General features: G+C 45.6%; 1 protein-coding gene across 1 annotated transcript in view; it reads right to left on the reverse strand.

Annotated features, from left to right (window-relative positions):
- PDIA3 (protein disulfide isomerase family A member 3) overlaps window positions 1-23,366 on the reverse strand; it is a 1,140,556-nt gene that overhangs the window by 1,085,753 nt on the left and 31,437 nt on the right. The window contains exon 2 of the mRNA XM_044077721.1: window positions 10,043-10,121. Within this exon, the coding sequence (XP_043933656.1) occupies window positions 10,043-10,121 (79 nt within the window). The remainder of the gene's footprint in view (window positions 1-10,042; window positions 10,122-23,366) is intronic.

Here is a 23,366-nt window from a genome sequence, read left to right on the forward strand (position 1 = left end):
CTTTGTGTCCATTGTCCTTGAATGCATCTGCCCTCAATGTGCGCTCCCCATCCATGGTCTGAGGAGTCCGTTGTAATGGTTTGGCTGATATTTGTTTGCTGAAAGGCAGACCCACGTTTGACTGGCTTGCTTGAGCCCACCACAGAAATTCCTTTTGAAGGCATGGAGTGAGGGGGATCAAAGCTTCTAGGCTGTGACTGTGTTGAGACCATAGACTCCTTAGGTACTATTGTAGTTTCCTCATATGCAGCCTTGCTTGTGGAATCAGAAGAATGCAAGATGCCATGAAACCCCGGGCCTGCAGGATTTTCCTTGCAGTCAGCTGGGGGGTTTCTTTTGTCAGAGTTCTGAAAATCCGGTAGCTGCTCTTGTTTTTCTTCTGTGAGAAAAGCCATTTGGGTGGTTGTAGCTAGTTTTGCACCCAGAAAAATTATTCTTTGGGATGGAACAAGTCTTGATTTCTGAATGTTGACTGTGTATCCCAAGGCCTGAAGTAGGCGGATGGCATAATTCAAGTGTTTTACCAATGTTTGTTGGCTGTCCGCTTGTATAAGGCAGTCATCCAGGTATGGGTATATTTGAATCCCCTGAACTCTGCAGTGTGCAATTACTGATGCCAGGCATTTCGTGAACACTCTGGGCGCAGTAGACAAGCCAAAGAGCAATGCTGAGAATGGATAATGCTCTGAACCTGCAAGAAATCTGAGGTGTCTTCTGCAACTTTGTCTGATCGGGACATGCAGGTATGCCTCCTTGAGGTCCAGAGTTACCAGCCAGGACCCCTTGCCCAGCATGGGAAGGAGTTGCTGTAGGGTCAGCATTTTGAATTTTGGCACAATGAGATAAGTATTCAGTGCGGACAAGTCCAGAATAGGCCTCCATTGCTTTTCTTTTCTTGGGACAAGGAATAGTCTGGAATAAAATCCTTTGCCTTGTTCTGTGAGAGGAACCTTTTCTATAGCTTTCATTTGCAGTAGGTTGGAAATTTGCTTGAGAGGCTCTGCCCTTTGATTCGGTGGCAGGTTTGACATGCCTTGTCTTTTTGGTAATGTATGAAATGGAATCTGTATCCTTTGTCTTATTTGCAGTGTCCATTTGTCCCTTTTAATACTGTGCCAATTTTCTGAGAATAAAGATAGCTTTCCGCCCAAAGGTGCTTCCAACTGAGCCTGGTTGGCGGGGTCAAAGTCAAGTCATTGAGTTTATCCTTGTGCAGCAGTTTTAGGTCCTGCACTACCTCTCTGGTTAGGAGGCTGCCATTGACGTCCTCTGTAGGAGCCTCTAGCTTGCCCTCTACCTCTGGCACACCTGTTTTTGCCTCTCTGAAATCTGTCTGGAAAGGACCAATTCTTAGGCCAATTTCTGCTGAATCTTGGTGGTTGGACCTGAAGAAAATCTTTGTCTGTACTGATTTAGCCTTTTCCTCAAATTTCTTTAAGACCTCTTGAGCCGCGGAACCAAATAACTTTTGTTTTTCTAGTGGTGCATCCAGAAGCTTTGCTTTAACATGATCTGGCAGTGTTTGTTCCTTCAGCCAAGCATGTCTACGTATGACTGCACCTGTCATTGCTGACCTACATGAAGCTTCCAATGCATCATAACCACACCAAGAAATGGTTGCTAAACCTGCTGGGAGTTACGCACCAGATCCTGAAGCGCCTTGCGATCTAGGGGTTCAGGTGACGTTAGTTTTTTATGCAATTCATCTAACAGATATTCTTGATACTGTATCATATGGAATTGACAATTCAATGCTCTCATAAAAAGAGTGGAAGAAGTGTACACTTTTACCCCATCTCTCTAAAGCCCTGGATTCCCTTTCAGAAGGAAGTGGGTTCTTAGTAGTGGTGGTTGAAACCCCTTTAGGCCCCTGGGAAATAGTTTCTGGGTCAGCCGAGTGGCTCTTTAAAGGAATAGATGCGTGTTCGGGACCCTGTAGTACCTATCGGGTTTGACAGGAGCCGGAGGAAGGGAGTCTGGGGAAATACTAGACTGAGTACACATCTTCTATAACATTTAAAACAGGAGGAATAGCCAAAGGTCTATGCTGAGGTAAATGCAAAAAAGTCCTTAACCTCTTCCTGGAAGAAGAGAATTCCTGGCCTTGCCATTTGAAATGCTCTCATGAAGTGAAGGGTTTCCCCAAAGGACAACTCTTCGGGGGGGAGGCCGGGGGAATAGATTCCTCTGCATCAGAATCCTTGTAGGCCAGAAAGGCCTCCTCCTGGTACTCTGAAAGAGCGGAGTCATCTGAGGCCTCAGAGGACTGGGGATCTGTCTGCTCAACCCTGGGCCTTTTGCCTGGAGGTGGTTGAGAGCCCCTGTCTGGGTGTGGCTGAGAGCCCCTGATTAAGGAGATAAGGTCCTCAGCTAAGCTCAAAATTTGTGAACCTGTAGTGGATCCCTGAGGAATAGCCTTGGGAGGGAGAGATTTTGGCTGTTTAGCAGCATTAGCACGAGTAAAAGCCTTAATGGACATGGCTACAGGAGGCCTGGCTGCCCCATGTGCTGGAGTAGTTTTATCCACAGAAATGGTGTCCGATATCTCCGGAGCACCGGTTTCAGACGGTAATTCTAAGACCGACCAGTGGAGGCCTGCGGTGTCGGTCGGAACCGGTAGAAATTAGTTTTCAGCAGAGACACTAGCGGTAGACCTGGGCGTGGAGTCGGCCGAAACCGTGGACCGCATGTGTCGGTCCTTCTTACGTTTTTTGGGTAAATGAGCTGTCAGAAGCTCTGATGGCATTTTATAACTGTAAATTTGCCCAAAATATTCCTCTGCAAACTCTGCCCGACGCCTAAGAGTGCATTTACTGAAAGAAGCACAGGCTGTACAGGCCGAGACGTCGTGGTCTGGGCCTAGGCAAGGTAAGCAGTAAGAGTGGAAATCCTTAGGAGGTATTTGTTTCCCACAATTTTATTAACTTTAACCGTTTGATCTGACATCAGCTGAGGCAAGAAAGAGTCCCCAACGGGGTACTTAGCTTTTTTGAAGACTTCGGTAGCTGAAATCACAGGAGCTGGCCGACTGGCACTTGCGAACTGCTTCTGCTTCGGGCACCGCACGGCAAGAAAGAGAGGAAGATGGTGTCGGCTGACGCTTTTATACCCCAGGCGCTCTGACGTCGGGGAAGGGGCGACATCAGCCGATGCTGGACCCAGACTTTGGAATCCGGCCGACCGAAGGGCTGCCTGAGGCAGGACAACCCATATGTAAGGACTGCAGATGCATCCTTGAAGGACATCCAGTAACAGCTGCTCTACAGAAGCTTCCAAGGAATCAAATCCACATTGTAAAGTATGTTTGCCCACCTGTTCAGCTGCATGCAACAGATCCTGCATTTCCTTCAATTCAGACTGTTGAGGGTGTGTGCTCATTTTTGGTTTAATTTGAGACATTAGAAATTGCTGGTATTTTAGCATGTGAAATTGACAATTTAGTGCTCTCATAGCTAGAGTGGCTGAAGTGTAAACCTTCTTCCCCCACCTGTCTAGTGCTCTGGAACCCCTTTCAGAGGGTACAGGATTTTTTGCCATAGAAGCCTTAGTCTCTGGGTCAGCAACAGGGCTTTTATAAAGGAATTTGTGGGAGCCGGGCACTCTATATCTGTCTGGTTTGGCTGGGGGGATAGCAAGTGGTCTGTGCTGGGGGAGTAAAAGAAACTGAGCCTTTGGAGTCAGAGTAATCCTGACCTTCCCAGTGAAAATGTTCCCTCATAGTATGTAAAGTTTCCCCAAAGGAGTAGTCTTCAGGGGGAGAAGCTGAAGGAATGGAATCCTCAGCATCAGAATCTTCATAAGGGGGAAAGGAGTAATCTTGTTCCTCAGAGGAGCCTGAGGAAATTGGTCAGAGGAGGCATAATCTTCCTCTTGTCTAGGCCTTTTGTCGGGTGGGGGTTGGGAACACCTGATTAGAGAGATCAAATCTTCAGCCATTTTAAGCATCTGTTTCTTAGGCATGGGGCCTTGAAATGGAGACTGAAGTGCTGTCTTTTTTGGTTTAAGAGGAGTCTTAAGCTTAGGATACGTTTTTATGGCGAGCGTCTGTCTGAAGACACCTTCAGAAACTTTTCTGCAGCACCAGCTTCTCTTTCTGCAATGTCGTCGGTAGGGCCTAAAGAAAATGGCTGCGTCTGCCTAGAACTCAGTCACAGTATCCGAAGCAGTCTCTGGTTCCAATTCTGTGGTAGCCAGGGGCTGCGTAGGCACCTCACAAAACCGGTGAACCAGAGACCAGCCCAGCCGAGGCCTCAGAGTCTGGCTTGGGTCTAGGCTGCCTGTCCCTATCTTTGCGTTTTTTTGTGCACGCCTGTAGTCTGTTGCTCCGACGGCATAGTGTAATTAAATTTTCTACCGAAGTAGTGTCGTGCGAAATCAAAGAGTAGTTTTATAGTTCGCTTATTGAACCTAGCACAAAAGCAACAACCAGTGACGTCGTGGTCTGGGCCTAGGCAAGGTAAGAATGAAAATCCTTATGAGGTAATTTGCTTCCCACAAGAAATACAATTAACTTTTTCTGACATCGGTCAGAGGCAAGAAAAGTCTCGCCAACGGGGTACTTAGCTTTACTGAAGACTTCAGATCTGAAATTTGACTTCAAAAATCTCAGGAGTCGGCCGACTGGCACTTGCGAACTGCTTCTGCTTTAGGCACCACGCGGCAAGACAGACTGAAGAAAATGGCATCGAATGCATCATATATACCCCTGGCGCACTGACGCCAGGAAAGAAGCGACAGCAACCAACGCCGGACCAAGACTTTGGAATTCTGGCAGACTGCGGGACCGCCTGATGACAGGATAACCCAAGTGCGATGACTGCAGCAGGGTAACACTATGATCAAGAAACCATCTAGTAGTAGTATTAGTGGTGTAAATGCTAGGATGACTGCAGTCTGGGCTTCCCCACATTGCTGCATCCAAGTGGGATCTACCACATCTGAGTTGCTGGGGTCAGTGACACATGCATCAGCAGTACAGACACTGGTAATAACTCTGGTAAGCCAAGACTGACTATAGAATTAAGGGAAAAATACTAAGCTCAATTCCAGGTCAAACCAAAATGAAAAAGGACATCAGGAAGAGCAAAGGTCAGTACTGACAGCTTAAACATTAAAGACAGCAATAAAGAGAACAGCTCACCTCTCCAGTACTACAGGGTCAAAGGGTAAGCTTAAATAGGTTTCTAAATATTAAAAAAATTGTTAGTAAATAGATCAATAAACCGGTGGCTTATTCCACAGGGAAAGGGAAAGGAAAAAGGCTGGGGCTGGATAAAAAGGTGGGCTCCCACTTCTACTGTAGAGTAATCCAACTCTTTAATCCATAAAAAGCCCATGGAAATTTCATTTTGGCATAACATGTTTCCTCCATGCTTCCTTTGCATTAATTCAGATAAGCAGCACAAAACTGACACTAAGGCTCTATTCCCACTGTCATACAATTACCTGCCACTTCCTTATTTGGGCTTGCAGTGGCTTTGACTGGTCAAATCCAAGTGCATTTTTAAGCAATTTTTTTTTTTTTTGTAAATTAGGAATGTCTTTCAAAGCTTACAGGTCACTGGATTGCATTAAGATCTTAAAGTCACTCTTACTGAGACTCCACAAACTCTTAGAATGTTCCTAACCGGACATATCCCAACAACTGTAACGTCCACAGAAGTTCCTCACTAAAAGAATAAAGGGCATATGTAAAATGTCCTATTGAAACTGCTTCAAGGCCCTATCCCTCTGTCTCCTAAAGGCAGTTGAGGGAAGGTCTATATCTGGCATATAGGACACTGTCAGACCACACTGATGAACCTCCTGCATTAACTTAGTCTCTCCAGCAGATCCTATTAATATCACAGGCAGACATGCATCCCAAAGACTCCCCAGCACCTGGAATAGGCTTCCCCATCCATGTAAAGCAAATTTCCTTTCTAACCCAAATCAAATGTAACCTGGACAATTGGATGGGGAACAGGAACTTCATCACTGGCATGGTACCCATGTCTCTACCGGACACAGGTAATCTGTAAATGGTTCACCTCCCAGGCCCCTGCTTACACTTATCAAGGGTGCCAGAGCCTGTAGAGATTTGGGATGCATGGCTAGGCTTAAAAAAATGCCCTCGTGGTCATTAGCCTAGTAAAACACCTATAAGCTAGTCGCTGTTCCAGCTAAACCAGTTTGTTAGCAGTTACTTATGCACTACCAGTCTTCATGAAAGACCAAGACCAGAAAATGCTTTTACCAGTGTTAGTCCAATCTCTCAGCTTCCCAACACAGAGCAAGACAGTTTTGATGACCTTTGTTTGCTCCCAGATACAGCAAATCCAATGAGAATAAAGAATGTAGTCCTCCAAAGGGGGTTGATGGCAGGATTACATACATGCATTACAGAAATATGTATATTCCAGTTGACATTGGGAATAAACTTCTTATGCACGTAGTCCTGCTATCAACCCCTTTGGGTTCCTACTAACATTTGGTATAAACTTCTGTGTTGGAGACCTAGGATCAGTTCCCTTCAGTCGTGCGTGTCTATGCTTAGCATTTCAAACCCTACAATGAACAGGGCAAAAGGATAAGAGATGAACAGCCACAAGTTTCTTACTTAAAGATTAGGTAAAACACCCATGAATGTGTTCACACTAATAATGCTGCCACACCCAATTCTTCTTACAAAGATCAGTGCACACAACGTGTACTTTTGGAAAAGGAATTCTCAACTGAACTTATTTTAGGAGAATCACTCCATTACTGGTACTCTTATTACCAAAGATGCGCTATAATGTGCTGCACTACATCCATTCTTTTTCCTTCTACATCAATAAGCTCCCCATACACAATCTTCCAAAATACATTTATCTCAATACTCCCTGCTACAAGGCTTCAAACTTCTCTAAAACAGGCCAACTAAAGTAAAACGTACACGTCCAACATATATAAAAGAGTTAAAACAATATAAAACACTGACAGAACCCTTCTTAACAGTAAAAGATATATAAAAAAATCAAACACTGCTTCCACCCCATTTACCACCATCATCCGAAAGTAGAAAAAACAGCCAACCTATAGGAGCAGAACAAGCAACTGCCTTAAATAATATTTTAACCAAGACATGAATACGACTTTTGTACCATAGCTCTCAACTCTTCACAAAATTTTCCATAATCCAAATAGACAAATTCTATGATGGCTACATCTTGCTCATGACCAATGCCATACTGCTACTCAAAATGAAAGGGATTCCCTCAAGAATGTAATTTGTGCCAAATATGGTCTCTACTACTACACACCATTCATCACCCCCCAAAGCAATCAAAAAAGAAACCTACTACACTTGCGACTCCAGATTTTGAGAACCACCCACCACCTAGCCTTTCGTGAAAACACATTTCAAAGCATACTGGTACACTTCCTACTAACAAATCGAAACTACTTTTCCATGTTCCATTAACAACTAGCTTTAAACAGTTTCAGTGATCCTGCTTCAGGGATAAAAGATATAAACCTAGACCACTCTATCACAGGAACATATAAACCTAAACCTAGAACACACTCCTAATCACCAAAATCAACTTTTCCCTGTATTTTTCCTATGGTTTCCTCTCACTGTCAACCACGGGGGAATTTCTCCATTACAGTAACTTCTAACCAAAAAACGTACATCCATCTAACCACAACACCCCTCCCCCATTTTTGCATACGTGTGTCTACAAAACGCTGTAAATATCTGTCATCATCATCTTTCGGCTGTTCCCTTTAGGGGTCGCCACAGCGGATCAGTTTCCATTTCTTCCTGTCCTCTGCATCATGCTCTTTCACACCATAAACCTTATCTTAGGCCTTCCTCCTTTCCTCTTACCTGGCAGCTCCATCCTTAGCATCCTTTTCCCAATATACCCAGCATCCCTCCTCAGCACATGTCCAACCCAACGCAATCTCGCCTCTCTTGCTTAGTCTCCAAACTGTCCAACCTGAGCTGATCCTCTAATATACAGATTCCTAATCCTGTCCATCCTTGTCACACCCAGAGCAAATCTTAACATCTTTAACTCTGCCACATCCAGCTCAGACTCCTGCCTTTTCGTCAATGCTACCATCTCCAACATATAAACTTAACTGGTCTCGCTATCCTCTTAGATCTTCCCTTTCACTCTTACTGGTACCAGTCTGACACAAATCACTCCCGACACTCTTCTCCACCCATTCCACCCTGCCTGTACTCCACCTCTCTTCCACACATTCCACCCTGCCTGTACTCTCTTCACCTCTCTTTCACACTCACCATTACTCTGAACTTTTGCAACAAAAGAAATTCATATCACTTCAATTGCATCTAAACAGACATGCTTTTGTACAAAGCTTAAATCGGCAAGCATCATTTGCTTGCTGCATGCATGTTTACCGGTAAGAAACAGAAGGCAACTTTTGAAGGGCCAAAGTGCAAAGTAAAAGGAGGAAAAGTGGACAAAATCAACTAGAAGCAGATATGAAATGGAGTCAGTTAAGATGAATAAAGAAAATTACTCAGTAAAAGAAAATCTCTTCACAACTGCAAATTTAAAAATGCAGTTTAGGGTAGATTCTTTTGCAATAGGAAAGAATTCAGACAGCTGGAGGTGGTACATACTGTGGAAGAATAGGCACAGATGTAATGCCACGGAAAGTGTATTTGCCAAGCAATCCTTAAGACATTAGTCCTGAATATTAGTATATGTCCATTTGCAGTAATTGTATTATCAGATTCAAAACTGACCAAGAGAAAAAGACAAGCGTTAGTAAGGGCAGATCCTGTTGCAGTCAGTCTGAAAAAAAGTGTTCACAGGAGAAGCATTAGATGGACTGAAGTTTGTAAACAAGCTGGGAAGAATACATGCTGATCGGAAAGAGGGCATACAGGGTTTGGGGCTAGGCTTAAAAAGCCCCTTGTCGTCAGCCTGGTATGCATTCCCAAATCACTGACAAGTACTAAATACTCTTGATAAGTGTAAGCATGGGCTTGGGAGGTGAAACATTTACAAATAAGGGCCTGGGAGATCAAACACTGGATGCTGCCAGTGGCTATTACAGATACAGGTCCCAAACCAGAGATGAACAGAAATTGAGTTTCAGGCATTCTAATGGCCAATCTCAAGCTACAAGTACATTTATGGCATGCTGGGGATCTGCCAAAACAGGAGAAAAGCCAAGATGCTGGTGTCAAAAAATGCCCCTCGAAAAAATTAGCTCAGCTATAAATCAGGGAGACTTAAGTTACCTGAGAAGTAGGCTACACAATTGCAAGAAAAGTGTAGATTTTGCTTCCTGTCTAATTTTCTTCTAAACTGTTCCAAAAAAGTTGTATCCTGCAGAATACTGGCTACTATGAAAATTCTCAAACCCTGGTAAATTGTGCAAATTCCTTGTAATAAGCAACACATTTCCTTGGTCTCTGGGGAAAGGCTAAGCTATTCTAACCTGCAGAGCTTCGGACAGTACACACAGGCAAAACTCTTTACAGACCCTGGAAATGCCATTAAATCCTACTGTAAACAGGACACTTTGGAGATGGACATGGACCCAAATAAAACTTGCACCTTTCTGCAAAGGGCTGGACAATTTACATACCACAAGAGCACTTTTTGAGGCCATAACTGCAAAACACTAGGCCTACTACAGACAAGTAAAAGTGGGGAAAGGCACTGCATTTAAGAAAAAGGGCAAAAGGAACACAACCAGAAAATGCATTGCTAAATGCATTTAAATTTTACCTTGCGGAAAGAACTTTCCTGGAGCACACATGTATTATGACCAAGCAGGCTTAGCAGTCTAGGCAAATTATGTCCAGTAATAACTACCAACAGAAACAGTATATTCTTCAAAACTTAAGTTCCAATACAATATAGAGAGGAGATTTTCAGGTGCCACTCACCAAGCTTTAGTGAAAACACACAGATGCACTTACCTATAAAGGGCTGCCAAATCAAATTTAGAAACAAAGTTTCTCCCATTTCATTTTATAAAATTGGCTACAGGTAATCAATACTTTGCATACATTTCTTTTCAATCTCACCTTTGCCAGAGGGACAATTCCTTTCAGCTTTGTAGCAGCAGATTCATACTCGGGGGCCAGTCGCTTACAGTGTCCACACCTGAGTGGGGAAAATGGAAAACATGTTTAAGTCAGCAAAACTATGTACCAGGTCAATGACCAGAAGTCAGATTCAATCTCTAATTTTATATGCTCTCTTCCAAGATCAAATTGTTACAGACACACCAGACACACCAGACACACCAGACACACCAGACACACCAGACACACCAGACACACCAGACACACCAGACACACCAGACACACCAGACACACCAGACACACCAGACACACCAGACACACCAGACACACCAGACACACCAGACACACCAGACACACCAGACACACCAGACACACCAGACACACCAGACACACACACCACACACACCAGACACACCAGACACACACACACACCAGACACACCAGACACACCAGACACACCAGACACACCAGACACACCAGACACACCAGACACACCAGACACACCAGACACACCAGACACACCAGACACACCAGACACACCAGACACACCAGACACACCAGACACACCAGACACACCAGACACACCAGACACACCAGACACACACACACCAGACACACCAGACACACCAGACACACCAGACACACCAGACACACCAGACACACCAGACACACCAGACACACCAGACACACCAGACACACCAGACACACCAGACACACCAGACTTTCAATCTCCACATACTGCTAAGCGATTTTCTGTAAGTTACTCTTTCCTTGGATTTGTAGATTAGACAGATCAGGAAGATACGTAACAAGCCAGGGAAAACCCACCATTTGTTGTCCCTTTTCATAAGGAATTGTGAAGCAGCCAGGGTCTTAAAAAAGTTACACATCCATTTAGCAGATCTGTATACAGAGGGTTGCAGAGCTGCTTGTTTAATAAAGGAGGGTCTATTCTACACGACAGAACGCAGACCAGCAGGTTCTAGTTAAGTTGTGCTGAAGGCTTAGCTCACCTATACAGATGTTTGTGGCGTTACCAGAACACTTGGATAGTCATGCAGAACAGGGTCATTTGAGGCCTTGCAGGTTAGGCAAAGGACACCCTATAGGAGTCTATACAATACAGGAAAGAGAAACATCTTTATAGCATTCAGCATTGGTCAAACTCTAGCCCTTGATTTTCCCCAGTGAAAAAGATGTCTTACCATAACATTCCATCTGTGTTGTAGATATTTGTTCATTCATTACTATTAGAACTTGGGTTCCATCCTCATAACAGATACGTCCATTTCCAAGCTTGCCCCAGCCAAAAACTTTCAGCTAAGACCTACCCATAATGCCCCTCTCCTAGTTAGAGTCTGCCCACCCCTATATAATAGGCGTAGTAATAGAAAAATAGTAGAAGGCTCTGTCTGAGCAAATACCCTAACCAGGAGTTCCTAAAATCCACCAGGAGTCCAGGCAGGGAGAAGGAGGGTGGGAAGTAATGAACAAATACACAGATTATGGTAAAACATAACTTCTTTATCGGATGTTGTAAATCTTTGTTCATCAATTACTATTAGGACAGAGTCCCCAGCTACTAGAGTCCTGGGTGACCCTAAGAAAGGATATTCTTGAGCACCATAGAACCTAAAGATGCTAGTCCCCTGGAGGCCAAATCCAATTTGTAACGACAGATAAAGGTATGAGATCTTGCCCAAGTGGCTGCTGTGCAGATATCATCCATAGAGGCGCTGGAATGAAATGCTACAGAGTTGCCATAGATCTGGTAGAATGGGCCTTTATTCTGGAAGGTAAGGATAGCTTATTCTGTTGGTAGGTAAAAGTAAGGACGTTTCTAATCCAAGAGGATAAAGTCACTTTGTAAACAGGTTTACAATCTGGGTCCTGCAAAGACCACAATTTGTTTTCCTGAAAAATTTAGTAGTGTCCAAATAACGAAGCTGCCGATGCACATAAAGGGTGTGCAAAAGGTACTCTCCTCTATTAGAATGCTGAGGGAAGAAAGCCGGCATGTCAATAGATTGGTTAATGGAAAATCTAGAAATGACCTTTGGCAAGAAAGAAGGCTCAGTACAAAGGAACACCCTTATCAGTGTGGAAGATCAAGTAAGGTCTCTTGACAATCAAGGCCTGCAGCTCAGATACTTTTCTCACTGAGGTAAGTGCGGTTTTCAATGACAAATTTTAAATCACACTAATCAAAGGGCTCGAAAGGAGGACATGAGAGAGACTGAAGTACCAAAGTAGAGTCCCAGGGTTCTAAGGGAGGCTTCACCAGAGATTTAACATGTAATACTCCTCTCAAAAATGTCTTGCATAGGCAATGTGACATAACAGAATTATAAAGTCCATTATGAAAATTGGCGATAACTGCTAAATGTACAGTGATAGTCTATGCTTAGGCTCCTGCATGTAAGAGTAGTCAGGTATTGTAGGATCTTTTGAATAGGCATACAAAAAAGGATCTAAGTTCTGATCTTTGCCCCAGAGAACAGAGTCCATTTGCTAGAATAAATTTTCCTGGTGGAAGGTTTTATGTAAAGCCAGAAGAATTTCCCGAATGGGAGAGGAGATATCAGGCAGCCTGGCAATAAATGGAAGTGGAGGAACCAAGCTGTGAGCTTGAGGCTATGGAGATCAGTCCTTCAAGATGACAGCAGACCTTGGGAGTGATCCAGGATCCATGGGCTATGAAGAATCAGATGAGGCCATAGAAACGGGAACCAGACTTGACGAGGCCAGTAGGGGGCCATGGGGATCTCTGCTCCTCAACCTCAGCTTTCTGGAGAAATTTGGGAATGAGGGAGAAAGGCATACAGAAGAAAGGAGCCAATCGTGCATTAAAGCATCCCTCGGGGGTTCCCCCTGAGGGGATATCAGGGCAAAGTAGCATCTGCATTTGTAGTTTAGGGGGATGCAAACATCGCAGCAAGGCTTGCCCAGCGTTGGAAGATCCGATCTGCTGTTACAGGGTTGAGGGACCACTCATGAGGCATCAGGATGTTCTTGCTCGGGATGGTCTGCAATGTTGCAACTCCCGGGAACGTGCATTGCTATAAGGAAAGTGGTTGGAAGCCATCGACCAGTGCCTGCCAAATCCTCATGGCTTCCCAACACAGGGGTAAGACCTGGTTCCGCCTTGCTTGTTGATATACCAGACGACAGACATGTTGTACGACAGAACTGCAATGGTCCTAGAGGGTAGGGATGCATGGAACGCTTGCAAGGCTAAGAGAACTGCCCTCAGTTCCAGGACATTTATGTGCAAATTGGCCTCCATGGGGGACCAGGTGCCTTGGACCATCTTTCCCCTGGAAATGCCCCAACAGGGAAGCGTCCGTGGCCACAGTGGCTGTGGAAGACAGAACTGTCAAAGATTCATTTGTGGCTTCATCCACCATAGCATTTCTTCCTTGCAACGATTTGTAAGATGCATCATGTGGGGGAGTTGGAAACCACCATTGTGCGGAAAGGAGCCACTGCAGGATTCTCATGTGCAGCCTCGCCGGTGGTACTAACGTAATGACAGCCACCATGGAGCGCAAGTTGCAGTACAAGACGTGCCGGTACATAGGTCTCAGGAAGAAAGTCTTGGATTTGGCGTCTTATTTTCGAAAGCCTTTGAGTGGGGAGAGAAGCTTGACAGAATGTTGTCTCTAAGACCGCTCCAATAAATTCCAGTGACTTCGTTGGGGACATTTGAGATTTGTCCTGGTTGATTGTAATCCTCAAGCGGAGAGCGAGACCAGAGTGTAAGATGCTGCAGACTTGGAAATTCCTGGCCGGAGTGGTAAGGAGCCAATAGTCTAGATACGGAAACACCTGGAATCCATGTAGTCGAAGATGAGCTACCACAACTGCCACACATTTGTTGAACACTTGGCAGTCAGGCAGCATGTCAGTACCCTGAACTGGTAGTGATGGGCTCCCAGCCGAAGAGAAACCTCCGGGAACGATGATTTAGAAGTTATGTACCTACCATAACGTTCCATGTTAGTGGTCTTCTCTCGCCTTCTTTCTTGCTGGATGGGTTCGGAGCCAATCCTCTGCTCCAACTCGGCACTTGCTAAGCTAGAGAGTCACTTTTACCAGCTCGAGGCAGCCCCATATCCCATGATGCAAGGCGGTGATTACCCAGATCTCGTTTGGTATCTAGAGGAAACTGCCCATAACCTTCCCACAAAGGAAAGAACTAACCTGAGAAGGCTGTAAGGGGAACCCAGGTAATTGAGGTCCAGAGCTGTCCAAGGAAGAACAATCTCCCAGAGAATGAAGTTCAAGGTCTGTCCAGGCTAGGGGGACAGGAGGGAGGGACGCAAGAAAGAAGGCGAGAGAAGACAACTAACATGGAACGTTATGGTAGGTACATAACTTCTAAATGTTAAGTTGTCAATCTCACCTTCATTCTTGATGGATGGGACCGCGTCCCTAGCACCTCTATCCTGGCTGGCTCAATGTAACAGACTCTTGAGAACTGTGGAACCAAAACTTGCCCTGTCCCTGGAGGCCAAATCCAATTTGTAATGAGAAACGAAGGTATGAGGAGTGGCCCAAGTGGCTGCTGCACAAATAGTGTCTAAGGGTAGTCTAGCCTGAAAAGCTGTAGATGTGGCTAGACCTCTTGTAGAATGTGCTTTAGGTTTCGAGATCAGATGTTTGCCCCTAAGCCGATAAATGTCAGAAATAGTGGAAGACAGCCATCTGGATAAAGTCACTTTAGAAACAGGGAGACCTTTCTTATTTTCAGCATAAGAAAGAAATAGCTGATCAGACTTCCTAAATTGCTTTGTTCTGTCCAAGTAATATCCGAGTTGGCGATGAACACCTAAGGTAATGCAATCTTTGTTCTGCCCTGTCAGAATGATTGGGGAAAAATACTGGAAGATCAACAGATTGAATTTGTTTTAGAAGCAACCTTGGGCAAAAAGGATGTATTGGTTCTTAAGGATACTCTATCCTTGTGGAAGACCAAGTAAGGGGGACAAACACAGAGCATGAAGTTCAGACACTCTCCTAGCTGAGGTAATAGCAAGTAGAAAGAGTGTCTTCCAAGAAAGAAATTTTAAAGAGCATGTAGCAGCTGGTTTGAAAGGGGGAAGTATCAAGGATGCCAGCACTAAATTTAGGTCCCACTGCAGTGGAGGATCCCTAACAGGGGGTCTAAGTAGGAATACCCCTCTGAGAAAGGCTTTACAAAGTTTGATACACAATGTTCTGGTCTGCAAATCCGACATGGAAATTTGAGATTGCTGCCAACTGGACTTTAACTGTGGAAAAAGAAGAACCGGAGTGAAAATTTTCAGCTAGAAAGTCCAAGACTGACTTAACAGGGGCAGTAAAGGGGTCTATGTTCCTAGACTTTGCCCAAAAGGAGAAACGTTGCCATTTGCTAGAGTAAATCCTTCTGGTAGAGGACTTTAGAGAAGCTACTAGGATATCTGTAACGGGGTTAGAGATCATAGGAAGGCTGGCTAAGGAAGGAAGTGGAGCAACCAAGCGGTGAGGTTGAGGGAACGAATGGACTGGTGCAGTTGACCCGACTGGTGGGTCAGAAGATCTGGAACTGGGTCTAGATGCCAAGGCTGCACCAAGAGATGGCGATGAAGGAACGGGAACCAAATTTGTCGAGGCCAGTAAGGGGCAATGAGAATCAGCTTGGCTCAAGACGGTAGCTTTCTGGAGTACTTGAGGTATTAATGGAAAGGGGGGAAAGGCATAAAGAAGTCCCCGGGGCCAATCCTGGGTTAGAGCGTCTCTGGGGGGATGGCCCGGAAGTGGAAAGAGAGAAGAAGTCTGGGCATTTGTTGTTTTGGGGTGTAGCAAAAAGGTCAAAGCATGGGCGGCCCCACTTCTGAAAAATCTCTTCCAATATAGATTGTTTGAGAGACCACTCGTGAGGCATGAGTATAGCTGCTCAATCTGTCCGCTATGATGTTGGTTTTCCCAGGGATATGCGTTGCTATCAGAAACCGATGAGAGGAGATCGCCCATTGCCAAAGTCTGAGAGCTTCTCGACACAAAGGATAGGACTTGGTCCCGCCCTGTTTGTTGATGTACCATACCACGGACATGTTGTCCGTGTGAACTGCAATAGTTCCCAAGGGAAGAAAGTCGTTGAGGGCTTGCAACGTTAAAAGCACTGCTCTCATCTCTAGGACATTTATGTGCAGGTGGTATTCGAACGGTTGCCACGTGCCATAGACCACCCTGCCCCGATAATGCCCCCCCACCCGATCAGGGAGGCATCTGAAGTGACTGGCTACTGGGGCCAGGGGGACAAATGGTCTGCCCTGATGGACTGGGGGGAAGAAGTCCACCAGGATAGATGGCTCTTGCAGGTGTCACAATGATCTTGTGACGCATGGGTAACTGCTGGAAGGACCATTGGGTAAACATCCACTGCAGGAGACTCATGTAAAAATGGGCCAGAGGAAGAAATGTGACTGCAGCTGCCATAAGGCCCAACACTTTCAGGACCAACCTGGCCTGTACCTTTTTGCTGAATAGGATGATCCGAACATGGTTTTGGATATCCAGGATTCTTTGGTTTGTTAGGTTTGCTGACATCTGAGTAGTGTCTAAATCTGCGCCTATAAAAGATATAGATTGGCAAGGCGATAAGGAGGACTTTTCGAAGTTGACTGAAATCCCTAACTGGCCGCAGAGACGTAGAGTGTAATCCCTGGCCTGGAGAAGTTGATGCCTGGTGGTGGCTGAGAGGAGCCAGTCGTCTAGGTACGGAAACACCTGGAATCCGTGACGTCTCAGGTGAGCCGTGACCGCTGCCATGCATTTGAACATTCTGGGGGCTGTAGTGAGACCAAAGGGCAGGGCTCCGAATTGAAAATGACTGGTCCCCAGCCGAAAGCGGAGAAACCTTCTGGAGTGTCTGTGGATTTTTTATGTGATAGACCTTCAAGATGCGTACTATGGAGCACATACAGTTGTTTTTTTGCCCAGAAAGGGCAAAATCGATTGAAGTGTGACCATCCGAAATCTTGCCTTTTTGACAGACTTGTTTAGCCTGCTGAGGTCTAATATCCGTCTCCAGTCTCCTGTCTTTTTGGGGACCAAAAAGAACCTAGAGTAGATTCCGGAATCTAAATGATCTGTTGGAACTGGCTGGCCCTTTTCTCTAGAAGCTTTGAAACCTCTAGCTTTGCAATTTCCCTCAGACCGGGTGGAACATCTGGAAGGGATCCTTTTTGAGGGAAGGGGCTTTTCTCTAAAGGTATTTTGTAACCCTCGGATAGGATAGACTGTACCCATTTGTCTTGAGGGAAAGCCAGGCTTCTGGGTACAGCAACAATCTCCCCCTGACTGCCTACAAGGGTGGGCAGTCTGGCAACACCTCAGGGATGCTGGAAGGGCTTGTCCGAGAGGGGCTCTGTTGCCCTGGTTCTGCAGACCCCCGCTGCCCCTAGGGTGGCGTCTATTACCCCCTCTGCCCCTGGGGTAAACTGACCACGTGCGTCAGGCGTGACTCCGTGATTTTCAGAACCACATTTTCCCTCCCTTCTGACCTTTGGGGCAAGGTCTAAAAGGGGTGGAAAAACGGACTCCTACGGCAGAAAGTCTTGCCGTCTTGCTCGCACCTGGTCAAAGTGTCCTTCACCTGAGGTCCAAACAAAGTTGTCCCATCAAAGGGAGAGTTTGTGAAGGACGCCTTAAAGGGGTCTGCAAAATTGCAAAGCCGCATCCAGGACTGACGTCCGAGAGCCACTCCTGTGCCTGCGGCTCTACTCGCCCCATCAGCTGCAAAAGAAATGAGCCGCATGGAGGAGTTAGTTATGGAATTTAGGATTCCCAGCTGAGGGGAAATCTCTTGGGCCCCAGCAGCTGACTGATCCTGTACTACCTCACCCAATTCTTTGAGGATATCTCTTTGAAGTCGGGTGAAGTGACAAAATTCAGCGAACGCATAGCAAAGGTCGCTGAGGAAAACATCCGCTTACCATACCTGTCCATGGTCCTAGACTCCTTGTTAGGAGAATGGACTGGTACGGAAGGATCTGCAAGTTCCTTCTTGGTGGCGGCCACCACCACCATGGCATCAACCGGGACACCTTTAGTGAGAAACTATTTTTCAGTGGGGGCAGTGATAAATTTAGGCCTCCTGGGGACTGGTTCCACAGAATCAGGAGATGCCACGCCTTTCGAGCTATCACGTCCATGAGGGGGTCGAAAGGCGGAGAGTAGAGATCCAAAAGCCTCCAGGTATACAGATTCATCCCCTGAGGGATTAATGGAAGGCCAGTTCCCCCTCTGTTTCAGGAGTTCAAGGATGTCTGAAAAGGAGACATCCTCAGAGGGGGATCTTGGGGACCCCTCCGACTCATCTAAGTCGGTATCTGATGTCGCAGACTCAGGGGAGTGCTTCCTCTTACAGGTCCTCTTACATGGGGGTTCCCCTGAAGGATCAGGAGAAACCTCGGAAGAGGAAGTTCTTCCCAATGGGGAAACCTGGGGCGATGGATCTCTGGGTCCGGGAGCAAGAGAGTGGGAAGAGATATCTACAGGCACCATAGAGGGAGGAGCTAAAGGAACAGATTGCTGACTGAGCTCGGGGGCTAGCACACTCATCACCTCGAAGGATCCCCTCCCGGGGAGGACAGAGAGCTCCTGCTCCGAAGAAACAGGAATCCCCGGCCCCACCGAAAGGGAAGGCTCCGAAGCAGATGTCGGCGCCAAGCTCACCAAGGCCGAAGCTCCAAGAGGGAGAATGGGGTCGGACAAGGGTCTGATGCCACTCGCCCCCTCTGAACCGACCAGGGAAGCCCGATGACCAGATCCCTCCAAGGACGGTCTCATGGAGGAGATAGGAGTCAAAGACGACGGAGCCGAAAGGGGTGGCATCGGCTCCGAAGCACCAGTCACGGTACCAATAATCTCTGGCTCAGAGCTCTGAAGGAGAGTCGAAGGAGGAATTTCTGGAGGGTGTGGAATAGCGGTAGTCTGCGGAGACGGGCTATGGAGCATCTGGGCCAGTGCCTGTGATTTCAGCAGTCTACTCACCACTCTCTCCAACTCATGGTCTGAGAGTTTGGAAGACCTTGAGGATCGGCTCAGATGGCTCCGCTCCTAAAGTAAGGGAGAGGCCGGAGCAGAGTGGATAGACTCCAGCGAAGGAGATCTAGATCTCTTGGAGCCGAAGAACCTTCGGTTCCAGTTGAAGCTGACAGCTTGTTGGCTCAGAGCTGGGTTAGAGATGCATTGGCTCCAGCCGGAGCAGACGCAGGCTTCGAAGCAAGGGTATCTGCTCCAGCCGGAGCAGACACAGGTACTGAAGTCAGGGTATCTGTGCCGATCGGTGCCGATACTAAAACTTCCGAGAAGGAAGGATCGGCTCAGGACTGAGCCGATCCAGACTCCGGTGGAGTCGGAACCAAGGCCACAGACTTGGACACTGAAGGCTGGGCCTTGGATGGCTTTGAGGGCTTCCCCAAGCCGGACAGCTCTCAGGCTTGAGAAGACCTCTTAGGATCAATTTCTACGTTCCTGCAGGACTCTCTGGCTGAAGGAGTGACAAATAGCACAGGAGTCCTGCAGGTGTAGGGGTCCCAGGCAATAAATACAAGAAGTGTGACTGTCTGTCAGACATCTGACAGCAAGAGTCACACTTCTTAAAGCCCGAGACCCTAGTGTCTTTAGACATGACCGAGTTCCAAACACACACACTCAGTCCAAATATTACACTAAGTATACAAAAAACTAAGTACAGGGAAATAAAAACAGACACACCTAAACAAATCCTGACAGCAAATTGTTTGGGAGGGTAAGGCCTAAGGCCTGAATAACAGAAAACATGGATAAGGGAATGGAAAACTAACGGGAATAGGGCTAAGTGAATCGGGGAACTAAAACTATGAATATGAAAAAATTAAAGTACTGGGATAGCTAAATCTCCCAGAAAAGAGTAATTAAATTCACTTACCAGGAGCTGGCAAAAAAGCGTGACCTCATGAGCGAAGCGGCAAACGAGATCTGGGTAATCACTGCCTTGCATCATGGGATATGGGGCTGCCTCGAGCTGGTAAAAGTGACTCTCGAGCTTAGCAAGTGCTGAGTCGGAGCAGAGGATTGGCTCCGAACCCATCCAGCAAGAATGAAGGCGAGATTGACAACTTAACATCCATCTTTAACTAGTAGTGTGCATTCTGGAGATCTACAGAGCACATCAGTTGTCCCTCCCTAGGAAGGCAAGAATGGAGTGTAATGCGACCATCTGGAATCTTTGACGTTTGATAAATTTGTTCAATAGGCCAAGATCCAGGATTTGTCTCCAGTCCCCCTGTCTTTTTTTGGCACTAAAGAACCTTTAGTAAAACGCCGATCCTGTCTGGTGGGACTGGCTGGATGACACTTTAGCAGCTTTTCTATTTCTAAGGCCAATTCCCTCTGATTGGTTGGTACACCGGGAATTCGTTTGACGGGTCTGGGAATTAAATCGAATGGTATTCAGTAGCCTCTGAATATTATTCTCTGCACCCAAGCACTGGTAGTAAGATGCCAGGCTGGTAGGTGCAGAGAAAAACGACCCTGGACTATTTCCAGAGGAAAGCAATCGGGAAGCTGCTCAGGAGCGCTGGTAGGGTCTGACAGAGATGGTAGGGTCTGACGGAAGAAATCTCCAACGCCCTGGTTACACAGACCCCCTCTACCCCGAAATGGGAGTCTTCAATACAGGTTGCCCCCTCTGCCTGGGGGGTGGGGGGTGGGGAGAAGAGTTGTTCACGAGTGTCAAAGAGATCCTTTAACGACATTTTTCTTCCCTTCTGGTTCCTGGAGTAGGACCTCTGAGGGTTGGGGAAAAAAAAAAAAAAAAAAGGTATGCCCACAGTATATCTACTCGTACATACATATATATTTATATATCACACACACATATACATATATATATTTTTTCATATATATGTGAACCAGGAGAAAAATGTTTTTAGATAGGGGTTGATACCAGGTTAGTTGTGGAAACAAAAGCTAGGGTAATGGAATTAAGATGGCCTAATGCTCTAATTAATTTGGGAACTTGTGGCAATGGTAATGTCCAAAATGATAGTGGGCCTGCATATAGTTTTAGCTCTCATACAGGTAATAATAAAATTCAAATAAAATGAATTCTACTATCTACTTTGTCACTACTTTTAACGTTATTAGTGACAAAGTTGTGAACACTGTACATCAATTTTGGCCCATGTTACTTAGGCTGCAGATCTCCAAGAGGGCTAGACATTTAGGGGACATGGCAGTACATAATCAGTTCGAACTTCCCATAGTGGGACTTTGTACAGAAATGCCAATGCCCAAAAGTACTACACCCTGTAATAAACGCTTTGTCTGCAAAAATGTGGTTAATTGTTTTAAATGCATTAAATGGACAATTTTTCGGTGAAATATAACTTTAGTTGTAATACTTGTGGGGTTATATATGCTAAGTGCAGTTGTAACAAATATTACAAGTGCGACTTCAAGAGCACCGAAGAAACAAAAAAAATGCAAAGATAGACGGCCTTTTAGGCAGTCATTTTTTGGACTTTTAGTTCAAGCCCTGAATGTATTTGGGGCTGTGTTCTGGAAAAAGTAGAGGTGCCTTTGGGTGAATTGGTCTGCTTAAAAATAGTAAGCTGCACAGAAAAGAAATCCCATATATGTCTTAATTCAATACAATGGGACCACGAGGGTTAAATAAAGATTGTGACTGGAAATATGTAATTTAATTAGCAGTGGGTGCGACATATTTTACTTGTATATTACCATGTTTTTTTTTTTTTTATGGTTTTTAACTCTTTGAAGGCTGAATAGCTGAGGCGCTAAGTTAATAAATTCTTTGGCTTGTTCGTTGCCTGTACTTTTATCTTGTGCTTTGTGACATTACTACAAGTTGCCTCTCAGCAGCCTATATGATAGAGTACAGTGACAGGGCTTTTGGTCTAGCCACGCAAGTTATGGTTTGGAGGCCCTGTATTTTCCTGGTGAGAAGCCTCTGTGGTCTCTAGCTACTGCAGGTGTCTGGTGAGGTACATGCAGAAGGAGCACTGTACTTTATTAATGGTCCGATGAGGGTCAAGTACAGGACAACTGAAAACATGTTTAGACCTGATTGCAATGTCCTTACTTACGAGATGTGCAAAGTAGAGGGCTTTCCTTCCCACAGTGGAAACTTGGGGTCAAAGTCAAAATTGCCATCAACCTGTGTTCCCAGATCTCACCATTGGGTTTGATCTTGGGGGATGCTGTGAATATTGTGATCAGCAAGGGATTCCTCTTTGCAAAAGGGGATAATAATGCACTTTTTTGCATTTGGTTTTAGACTATGGCTTCAGCAGCAGTCATTTGCCTGTGTTAGCCCCTCTTGTAATAGGTTAACATAATTGGGGATGTTGTTGTAATAGGTTAACATAGTTGGGGGTGTTGTAATATATTAACAGTTGGGGGACTCACGATTGCACCCTGAAACCAGCGAACATGGTTAAGCCAAAGGCAGTCTACTTTAGGCTGGACTTCACTGAAATAAATTCCAAAATGTAAAAGGCCCAGCACAGATTCTAGTACTCCACTGGTGACAGGTCTACTGGTAAAGGTGGAGTCGCCAAATCTGACGGTACATGTTCAGTTGGTAAGCCAACTGGCTACCAATCTAGTGACTAGAGGGTTAATCCCATCTGTGAAAGTTTCTCAATAATACCAGAGTGGAGGATTGTCAAAAGCCTTGGCTAGGTCAAGATGGGCAATATGCAGTCTTATCTTCATCCAGGGCTTTAGTGACTTTCTCCAAGTCTACTAGATTTAGTATGCATGATATACCCTTAAAGCAAAACTGGATTGGGTCTAGAGATTGAAGGTCACCCACTGTCCTTGTTAAGGTCCATGATTCTTTCAGTGACCTTGCAGATGAGGCTGGTTAGAATTGTGGGTCTATAGCTCCCAGGGTCTGTTGATGGTCCCCCTTTGTACAAGGGGATTACTATTGCTGTTCTCCATTCTGCTGTAACAAAGCCAGTTCTCAGGCTACGGTTAAACAGAACTCCAACTGGACCCGCTAGGTCTAGTTTTAGATTGCCAAGCAACCTGGGATGTTATCTGGTCCCACAGAGGCTGTGTTTTTGGTCTTGGAAAGTGCAAATATGACCCGATCTCTAGAGATACTAAGCAGAAGTCTGGTGTCAGGTATGCCTTGAGGTATGGCTGGTGGGTGAGGTTTGCATAATCTGTTAACTAGCAGATTTCCTTCATTATAGTAAGAGTGGAATCTACCATTTTTGACACAGCTGGGCATTCCCTCAGATTTCAGACACTTAAAAATGCATTAGGATTATCCTTG

This window comes from Protopterus annectens, chromosome 7.part0 (genome assembly GCF_019279795.1).
Source record: "Protopterus annectens isolate FY-2018-M chromosome 7.part0, PAN1.0, whole genome shotgun sequence".
NCBI classification, from domain to species: domain Eukaryota; kingdom Metazoa; phylum Chordata; order Ceratodontiformes; family Protopteridae; genus Protopterus; species Protopterus annectens.